General features: G+C 58.2%; 1 protein-coding gene across 1 annotated transcript; it reads right to left on the reverse strand.

The window, feature by feature from the left end:
* Positions 1-4,036: 4,036 nt before the first annotated feature.
* On the reverse strand, positions 4,037-10,151 carry LOC120322736 (lymphokine-activated killer T-cell-originated protein kinase-like). The gene is made up of 5 exons (XM_039378817.1): positions 10,080-10,151; positions 9,426-9,568; positions 6,981-7,150; positions 5,933-6,062; positions 4,037-4,336 (listed from the first exon to the last, which is right to left on the reverse strand). The coding sequence occupies exons 1-5, from the start codon at positions 10,127-10,129 to the stop codon at positions 4,059-4,061; spliced, it is 771 nt and encodes a 256-aa protein (XP_039234751.1). The 5' UTR covers positions 10,130-10,151; the 3' UTR covers positions 4,037-4,058.
* Positions 10,152-10,528: the final 377 nt, after the last annotated feature.

A 10,528-nucleotide genomic window follows, 5' to 3' on the forward strand; every position in this document is an offset into this window, starting at 1 on the left:
CTGGAAAAAGTTCCCCAGCCCTGGCACAGCTTCCCTGGGGCAGTGCCGGAATCCCCATTCCCAGTGGGAATTAAAATCCCCTTGGGATGCAGGATTTGGTGATGCGGGATTTGGGGCCGTGGGCGCGAGGTCGGACCCGACGACCTCCGAGGGCTTTTCCAGCCTTCCTAAATCCACCATTCCACGATTCCCACCCTCGGGAAGGACAAGGAGAGAGGCCCCAGCCCAGCTCCAGCCGGGGAGGGGCCGGATCGAAACTCCGGGAGCTCGGAAAACATCCCCCGGGAATCCCCGAGGCCGCTCCGGCTCCGGCTCCGGTGACGTCGCCTTCCCTAAATAAGATTTCCCGGCCTTTCCTTGGAAACGGGAATTGGCCTGATGAAGATGGAAGAGCCTTTAAAGTGGGAATTATGGCTCCGGGATGGGCCATCCGGGGGCTCGGAATGGCCGCCCTGTCACGGGAAAAATACGGCCGGGAAGGGGCGGCCGGGGGAGCTGACGCAGGACGGGATCGGGGGAGAGGGGAGGGGTGGGGAGGGGATGGATTTGGGAAGGGGGGAGGGATTGGGGAAGGGGGGATGGATTTGGGATGGATTGGGGAAGGGGGGAGGGATGGGGATGGATTTGGGAAGGGGGGAGGGATTGGGGGTGGATTTGGGAAGGGGGGAGGGATTGGGGATGGATTTGGGAAGGGGGGATGGATTGAGGATGGATTTGGGAAGGGGGGATGGATTTGGGAAGGGGGGATGGATTGAGGATGGATTTGGGAAGGATTAGGGAAGGATTTGGGGATGGATTGGGGATGGATTTGGGAAGGGGGAATGGATTGGGGATGGATTTGGGAAGGGAGTTGGGAAGAGCAGGGAGGTGGGGATGGATTTGGGATGGATTTGGGAAGGGCAGGGAAAGAGGGATGGATTGGGGGTGGATTTGGGAAGGAGGAATGGATCGGGGATGGATTTGGGAAGGAGGGATGGATCAGGGATGGATTTGGGAAGGAGGAATGGATCGGGGATGGATTTGGGATAGATTTGGGAAGGGGGGATGGATTAGGGGTGGATTTGGGAAGGGGGGATGGATTAGGGGTGGATTTGGGAAGGGGATAGATTGGGGATGGATTTGGGAAGGGCAGGGAGGGAGAGAGGGATTTGGGGATGGATTTGGGAAGGAAGGGCTGGGAGGGGAGGATGGATTGGGGAAGGGGGGATGGATTTGGGATGGATTTGGGAAGGGGGGATGGATTGGGGATGGATTTGGGAAGGACAGGAAGGGGGGATGGATTGGGGATGGATTTGGGAAGGGCAGGGAGGGGAGGAGGGATTTGGGAAGGGGGGATGGATTTGGGATGGATTTGGGAAGGGGGGATGGCTTGGGGGCTGGATTGGGCCGGACAGGAAGGGGGATGGATTGGGGATGGATTTTGGAGGGCGGGAGGGGCGGGGGGAGGAGGGATTTGGGAAGGGGGGATGGAATTCTGGAAAGGCAAGGAGGATTGGGAATGGGATTTGAAGGGCAGGGCGTGGGGCATGGCTTGTGGGATTGTTGGGGAAGGGGGGCTTTATTTGGTATGTATTTGGTCCAGGCACGGCGGGATTTGTGGCTGATTTGGGAAGGGCTGGGGGGTGGAAGGATTTGTGCAGGGTGGATGGATTGGGGATGGATTTGGGAAGGGGGGATGGAATTGGGAAGGACAGGAAGGGGGGGATGGATTGGGGATGGATTTGGGAAGGGGGGATGGATTAGGGGTGGATTTGGGAAGGACAGGAAGGGGGGGATGGGTTTGGGAAGGGGGGATGGATTTGGAAAGGGCAAGGAGGAATTTGGGAATGGATTTGGGAAGGACAGGGAGGGGGGGATGGATTTGGGAAGGACAGTGAGAGGGAGAGGGATTGGAAATGGATTTGGGAAGGGCAAGGAAGGATTTGGGAATGGATTTGGGAAGGACAGGGAAGGGGGGGATGGTTTTGGGAAGGAGGGTGGATTGGGGATGGATTTGGGAAGGACGGGGAGGGGATGGATTTGGGAAGGGTCAGGAAGTGGGGAGGGATTTGGAATGGATTTGGGAAGGGGGGATGGATTGGGGAGGGATTTGAGAAGGAGAGATGGATTGGGAATGGATTTGGGAAGGGCAGAAGGGTGGGGATAGATTGGGAAAGGATCCCGGGAGAGCTTGGAGCACATTCCAGAGGCTGAAGGGGCTCCAGGAGAGCTGGAGAGGGCCTGGGGCTCAGGGCCTGGAATGCCAGGCCCCATGGAATGGATCCCAGTGGGAAAGGGGAGATTTGGGGGGGAGATTGGGAAGGGATTCCTGGCTGGGAGGGTGGGGAGGGGCTGGGCTGGAATTCCCAGAGAAGCTGTGGCTGCCCCTGGATCCCTGGCAGTGTCCAAGGCCGGGTTGGATTCCCTGGGACAGCGGGAGGTGTCCCTGGGATAGAACAGGATGATCCTTAAAATCCCTTCCCACCCATCCCACGATTCCACGCTCAGCCCATTCCCCCCTTCCCAAAGCTTTGCTTTCCCCCAAATCCCCCTTTTTCCCCCCCAAAATCCCCCTCTGGAGCCTCTGGAATTCCAGAGCCGCTCCAGCCCAACATTCCCGCCCCAAATCCCCCTTTTCCCACCCCAGGGAAGGATTTTCCCCCCTCCCCTCCCTCCCGAAGCAATTAGAGCCTCTCCCGGAAAAGTTTTTCCTGGAATGCTGTTAATCCCTCCGGCCGGCTCCNTTGGACTCCATGATCCTGGAGGGATTTTCCAACCTGAACCATCCCTAAGGATCCTGTGCCATCCTGGGACTGTCCCAGCTCCTACAATCCCCTGGAAGGAAGTCCCCAATTCCCAGGGAACGAGGGACAGGAGGAGAGGGAACGGCCTCCAACATCCCTCCAGGCTCAGGTGGGATATTGGGAACAATTCCCACATGGAAAGAGCTGTCCCAGGGCAGGCTCAGCTGGGGACAATTCCCACATGGAAAGGGCTGTCCCAGGGGAGGCTCAGCTGGGATATTGGGGATAATTCCCACATGGAAAGGGCTGTCCCAGGGCAGGCTCAGCTGGGATATTGGGAACAATTCCCACATGGAAAGGGCTGTCCCAGGGCAGGCTCAGCTGGGATATCAGGGACAATTCCCACATGGAAAGAGCTGTGCCAGGGCAGGCTCAGCCGGGGACAATTCCCACATGGAAAAGGCTGTGCCAGGGCAGGCTCAGCCGGGATATTGGGAACAATTCCCACATGGAAAGGGCTGTCCCAGGGCAGGCTCAGCTGGGATATTGGGAACAATTCCCACATGGAAAGGGCTGTCCCAGGGCAGGCTCAGCTGGGATATTGGGAACAATTCCCACATGGAAAGGGCTGTCCCAGGGCAGGCTCAGCTGGGATATTGGGAACAATTCCCACATGGAAAGGGCTGTCCCAGGGCAGGCTCAGCCGGGACACTGGGAACAATTCCCACATGGAAAGGGCTGTCCCAGGGCAGGCTCAGCTGGGAACAATTCCCACATGGAAAGGGCTGTCCCAGGGCAGGCTCAGCCGGGATATCGGGGACAATTCCCACATGGAAAGAGCTGTGCCAGGGCAGGCTCAGCCGGGACACTGGGAACAATTCCCACATGGAAAGGGCTGTCCCAGGGCAGGCTCAGCTGGGATATTGGGAACAATTCCCACATGGAAAAGGGCTGTCCCGGGGCAGGCTCAACTGGGGACAATTCCCGCATGGAAAGGGCTGTCCCGGGGCAGGCTCAGCCGGGACACTGGGAACAATTCCCACATGGAAAGGGCTGTCCCGGGGCAGGCTCAGCTGGGTACCTGTGGAACAATTCCACATGGAAAGGGGCGTGCCCTGGCAGTCAGCCGGATCTGGGGACAATTCCCACATTGAAAGGGTTGTGCCAGGGCAGGGCTCAGCGGATATTGGGGACAATTCCCACATGGAAAAAAGGGCTGTGCAGGGCCAGGGCTTGCAGCCTGGGACCAATTCACCTGGAAAAGGGTGTCCAGGGAGGCTCAGCGGGATATCGTGGGAACAATTCCCACATGGAAAGGGCTGTCCCGGGGCAGGCTCAGCCAGGATATTGGGGACAATTCCCACATGGAAAGGGCTGTCCCGGGGCAGGCTCAGCCGGGACACTGGGGACGATTCCCGCCGGGAATGCGGAGCCCCCCCAACCTTCATCCCCGTTTCCCAGCTGCAGGTGAGGGACGCTCAGGGTCAGCATCTCCCACAGGGTGAGCCCGAAGGCGAAGATGTCGGCCCTGTCCGTGATGGTCCCGCCCTCCTCCAGCGCCTCCCTGGGCTTCCAGGGCTCCGTGCCCACGTAGCTCAGCCGGGGGTCGCTCACTGCGGGGGGGGAAAAGGCACCCTCTGGAATCGCTTCTCCATGGAAAAGGGGCCCGCCCGGTCTCCCCCCCCGGGGTGGGGGAATCCCCGTCCCCGCATTGTTCCCATCGCACGGATTAAAGCCTTTGGAATTCCCAGGGCAGCTCCTTTTGGGAGGCCCGGATCTGTTTCCTTCCCACGTTTTCCCCCCCCCCCCGGGTGGGAATCCGGCACCGTGGCAGTGCCGGGTATCCCAGATTTCCCAAGATTCCCGTTAAAAGCTTCTCCCTTGCCCGCATTCCTCCCGTCCCGCTGCCTCCTGCCCTTGGATCCCCCTCTAACCCTCCCAGGAATTTCCAGGGAATTCTAACCCTCCCAGGAATTCCCAGGGAGTTCTAACCCTCCCAGGAATTCCCAGGGAGTTCTAACCCTCCCAGGAATTCCCAGGGAATTCTAACCCTCTAACCCTCCCAGGAATTCCCAGGGAATTCTAACCCTCCCAGGAATTCCCAGGGAATTCTAACCCTCCCAGGAATTCCCAGGGAATTCTAACCCTCTAACCCTCGTGGGAATTCCCAGGGAATTCTAACCCTCTAACTCTCCCGAGAATTCCCGGGGAATTCCAACCCTCTAACCCTCTCAGGAATTCCCAGGGAATTCCAACCCTCTAACCCTCCCCAGGAATTCCCAGGGAATTCCAACCTTCTAACCCTCCCAGGAATTCCCAGGGAATTCTAACCCTCTAGCCCTCTCGGGAATTCCCAGGGAATTCTAACCCTCTAACCCTCCCAGGAATTCCCAGGGAATTCCAACCCTCTAACCCTCCCCAGGAATTCCCAGGGAATTCCAACCCTCTAACCCTCCCAGATTCCAGGATTCCCGTTAAAAGCTTCTCCCTTGCCCACATTCCTCCCATCCCGCTGCCTCCTGCCCTTGGATCCCCCTCTGACCTTCCCGGGAATTCCCAGGGAATTCTAACCCTCTAACCCTCCAGGGAATTCCCAGGGAATTCTAACCCTCCTGGGAATTCCCAGGGAATTCTAACCCTCTAACCCTCCCAGGAATTCCCAGGGAATTCTAACACTCTAACCCTCCCGGAATTCCCAGGGAATTCTAACCCTCTAACCCTCCCAGGAATTCCCAGGGAATTCTAACCCTCTAACCCTCCCAGGAATTCCCAGGGAATCCTAACCCTCTAACCCTCCCAGGAATTCCCAGGGAATTCTAACCCTCTAACCCTCCCAGGAATTCCCAGGGAATTCCAACCCTCTAACCCTCCCAGGAATTCCCAGGGAATTCTAACCCTCTAACCCTCCCAGGAATTCCCAGGGAATTCTAACCCTCTAACCCTCCCAGGAATTCCCAGGGAATTCCAACCCTCTGACCCTCCCGGGAATTCCCAGGGAATTCTAACCCTCTAACTCTCCCAAGAATTCCCAGGGAATTCCAACCCTCTAACCCTCCCAGGAATTCCCAGGGAACTCCAACCCTCTAACTCTCCCAGGAATTCCCAGAGAATTCCACCCTCCCGGGGAGCTTTGTTCCCACAACCCTGCGGTGAGAGCAGCTCCGTCGGGCCCGGAATTCCCGGGATCTGGCGTTCCCGGGACCGCTCACCGGTCATGTTCTCATCCAGGGGCAGGGACACCCCGACGTCGCAGATCTTGACGGCCTCGAAGTCCCCCCGGACCACCACGTTGGGGGACTTGATGTCCCCGTGCAGCAGCTTCTTCTCGCCGTGCAGGTACTGGGGGGAGGCGGGAAAAACCCCTTGGATCGGGATAAGGGAGCGCCAAAGGCCGGGAACGTCGGGATATCTCCCGCGCTCGGCCCTAAAAACGACTCAGGGAGCGGCTCCGGAATCTGCTCCCGGTGGGGAGGGACGTGGAGGAGCGTCCGGTTCCATCCATGGGTTGCTCCGAGCTGGCCTTGGGGCAATTCCAGGGGTGGGGGGGGGTTTGGATGCTTTGGGAAGCGTTCCCAGGGACACCGAGGTCTCCTCCTTGGAGACCGTCGGCATTCCAGCTCATCCCACCAAAACCGCCCCTGGCCACATGGGGTGGGAGAGGGAATAAAACCACCTGGGCTGGGATTTTCCCACTGCAGGGACCCAGGGGGAGAATCCAAAGGGGCTTGGAGAGGTTAAGAGTGGGAAGAGCTGGGAGAGAGAGGCTGGGAGAGCTGGGAATGTTCACCTGGAGAAGGGTGAATTCCCTTCCCAGGGAGGAGTTGGGCTGGGGCTGGATCCAATGGCAGGCTCTGGCTCCAGGCTGGGAGAGCTGGGAATGGCCAGGCTGGATTTGGGAAGGATCCCGGGAGAGCTTGGAGCACATTCCAGAGCCTGAAGGGGCTCCAGGAGAGCAGGAGAGGGCCTGGGGCTCAGGGCCTGGAATGCCAGGCCCCAGGGAATGGATCCCAGTGGGAAAGGGGAGATTTGGGGGGGAGATTGGGAAGGGATTCCTGGCTGGGAGGGTGGGGAGGGGCTGGGCTGGAATTCCCAGAGAAGCTGTGGCTGCCCCTGGATCCCTGGCAGTGTCCAAGGCCGGGCTGGATTCCCTGGGATAGCGGGAGCTGTCCCTGCCCGTGGCAGTGGGGGTGGGACTGGATGAATCCCTTCATTCCATGGCTATTCCCAATCCCTGGAGCGCCGGGAACCCCCCCGTACCTTCAGCCCCCTGGCCATGCTCAGGGCCACCTGGAAGATGGTTCTGGCCGGGAAGGGGCCCAGGCCCTGCTCCCTCCTCTCCTCGATCAGGTCGTTCAGGGACTTTTCCCCCCCGAATTCCATGGCCAGGCACAGGCTGCCATCCGGAGCCTCCGTGAGAGCCCGGTACCCTGGAACAGGGATGGGAACGGGGAGAGGGGACGGGAACAGGTCAGGGAACGGGTTGGGGGGGAAGGGACCTCAAAGCTCATCCCGTTCTGACCCCGACAATTCCCGCTATCCCAGGGGATCCAACCCGGCCTGGGACACTCCCAGGGATCCAGGGGCAGCCCCAGCTTCTCTGGGAATTCCAGCCCAGCCCCTCCCCACCCTCCCAGCCAGGAATCCCTTCCCAATCTCCCCCCCAAATCTCCCCTTTCCCACTGGGATCCATTCCCTGGGGCCTGTCCCTCCAGCTCTTCTCCCCAGTCCCAAATTTACCCAGAATCCACTCAAATTCACACAAATTCACCCAAAATCCACCCAAATTTACCCAGAATCCACTCAAATTCACCCAAATTTTTGTGAAAAGTCACAAAAAAAAAACCCTCAAAAAATAAAAAAAAAAATGCCAAAAAATTCAGAAAAAAAGCCCCCAAAATAAGAATAATAAAAAAAAAAAAAATCCGAAAAAAAATTCCCAGAAATTCCCCCAAAAAGAATTCCCATACCCCCCCCACCGAATAAAAAACGATCCCCGCCCCACCAATCCCACAAACCAATCGTAAAAAGTTCACTAATCATAAACCAAACATAAAACGAATCACGGAATAACGATAAAACCTTATACCAACAAAGGCCACATTCCCCAACAAGGCTTAACACCTCAAACATCCATCCCATACCAAACTCAAAAACACCAAAAGAAACTTTCGCTTATGAATCTAATATAAAATTCCCAACCTTACCCCCCTGCTTATTCCCCCTCCAAGAAAAGGTCCCGAAAGGCCACATAAAAAAAAAAAAAAAACAAAAAATAAAATAAAATAAAATAAAAAAATTAAAAAAATTCAGGAAAAAATCCGCCAAAATTCCCCAAAAATTCCCAAGCTCTCCCTGGATCCTCCCCTTCCCCAGTCCCACTTTCCCTCCAGGTTTTCCCGTTCCCAGCCCTGCCCAGGAGCCCTCGAAGCGGAGGGACAGGGAGTGACAATGTTTGCCCTTGGAAAGGTCAGGGCTGTCCCTGCCCCCGAACTGGGCCTTCTCGGGGACCCAACATTCCATGGAGGCAGCAATTCCCACCCAATTCCAACCCTGGAACACCCAAACAGGAGGACCACGAGGAGCCCAAGGCGTTGTTGGAGATGTTGGACCAAGACAAGGGCAGGAATTAAACACGGGGGTGAAGAAACATCTCCCAACATTCCCACCAGGAGAGCCAAGGGTGGGACAAAACCTCCATTGTCACCTGGAATTCCGGACAGGGAGGGACCTCTGGGCTCCTGGAGTGGCCCCTCGGGATCAGGGAGCGCCCTGGGCACTGCTGGGGCACATCCAGGGGGGCTCAGGGGGGATATTGGGAATAATTCCTCCATGGAAAGGGTTTCCCGGCCCTGCTGGAGTCGCCATTCCCGGGGGGATTTAAATCCCTGTGGATGTGGCCCCTGGGGACAGGGCTCAGTGGTGTCCAAGGGCTTGGGAATCCCAGGATAAGCCAAGTCCTGCGGCCGTGGATGTCACAGGGATCCCTGGCTGTGCCCACGGCCTGGGGACAAGGGATGCAGGGACAGGACACAGGGAATGGATCCCAGTGCCACAGGGCAGGGAGAGACGGGAGATTGGGAAGGGATTCCTGGCTGGGAGGGGGGGGAGGGGCTGGGCTGGGATTCCCAGAGAAACTGTGGCTGCCCATGGATCCCTGGCAGTGTCCAAGGCAGGGCTGGAGCCACCTGGGATAGTGGGAGGTGTCCCTGAACATGGAATGGGATGGGATTTGAGGACCCTTCCCACTCAAACCATTCCAGGATTCCAGGATAAAGGACACTCAGAATCCAGGCAGAGGGATTTTTATGGAATGTGGGGATGGAAGGGCAGGAAAGGGGAAGGGAGACCCTGCCCTGAGTGCCGAGATTCCCAGGGAACCCCCTTGTTCCCGGAACTCCTTCCCAGGGAGGAGCTGGGCTGGGGATGGATCCAATGGCAGGCTCTGGCTCCAGGCTGGGAGAGCTGGGAATGGCCAGGCTGGAGAAGGGAAGGATCCCGGGAGAGCTTGGAGCACATTCCAGAGCCTGAAGGGGCTCCAGGAGAGCTGGAGAGGGCCTGGGGCTCAGGGCCTGGAGGGACAGGACACTGGGAATGGATCCCAGTGCCAGAGGGCAGGGAGAGATGGGAGATTAGGAAGGGATTCCGGGCTGGGAGGGTGGGGAGCGCTCCAGAATTCCCGATTTCCCCGCCCTGGGAACTCACCCACGATGTTGGGATGCTGGAGGTCCCGCAGGATTTTGGCCTCTTCCCTCAGCCTCTCCCCGTAGAGGCTCTGCTGGCTCCGGTTGCACTTGGAATTGATCTTCTTTATGGCCCAGGGGGAGCGGGACAAACCCCTGGGAGACCTGGAAAATCCCGGCGTGTCAGAGCCGCTCCCTCGGGATAACGCCGGGATGGGGGCCCCGAGGGGCTGTGCTGGGGAACAGCTGCCTTTACTCCATGGAATTACGGAGCAGAAGTGCTAAAGGAACTGGAATGTGCCCCAGGTGGGCACGGGAATGCTCTGCTCCGCCCTGGAATTCTCAGGGAGAGGGAATTTGTATTGATTCCCATCTGGAGTTCCGGGAGGGAAGCAGCTTGCCCTGAGGCACCAGGAATGCACTCCAAAGCCCTGAATCCCTGGGAAAGGTTATCCCAAAACAAAGGGCTCCTTCCCAGCCTGGACAAGCCCGGTACAAACCCCACATCCCTCCCTGGGCTCCGGATCTGTGGGAAGGGAATCCGGCAGCACCCGGAGGGCGGTGACGGCACCACTTTCCCTCTCAGAGCCCGTTTTCCATCCCCAGGGGGGGATTTTTGGGGAATAAAATCTGCCCAATCCCTGTTCCCTGTCCCCCCTGAGCTCCCCCCACACACCTTTTCATCAGGTACACGTTGACTCCGGTGCCATATCCCAACTTCTGCATGAAGGGAGAGGCCGGGATGGTGACGGATACGGGCCCTGCATCTGCAAGGAAAAGGGAATCCCAGGGATCCCAGGGAAGTTCTGGAGCTCCTCCAGCTGGACACGAGCCCAGCTGGGCTCTGCTCCCAGGGGGTGCGGGGCAGGACAACAGGGAACGGCCTCGAGCTGTGCCAGGGCAGTGCCAGGGGATGTTGGGAACAATTCCCACATGGAAAGGACTGTCCAGTGGTGGAGTCGCCATTCCCAGAGGGATTTCAAATCCCTGCGGATGTGGCACCCGGGGATGTGGCTCAGTGGTGGCCTTGGCAGCGGGAATGTGGCTCGGGAATGGTTGGACTCAATGGCCTTAAAGCTCTTTTCCAGCCCAAAGCATTCCATGATTCCCACTGGGATGCTTCGA

The sequence above is a fragment of the Pipra filicauda genome, unplaced genomic scaffold (genome assembly GCF_003945595.2).
Source record: "Pipra filicauda isolate LSUMZ 115617 unplaced genomic scaffold, ASM394559v2 scaffold1493_size21216_pilon, whole genome shotgun sequence".
Taxonomy (NCBI): Eukaryota; Metazoa; Chordata; class Aves; order Passeriformes; family Pipridae; genus Pipra; species Pipra filicauda.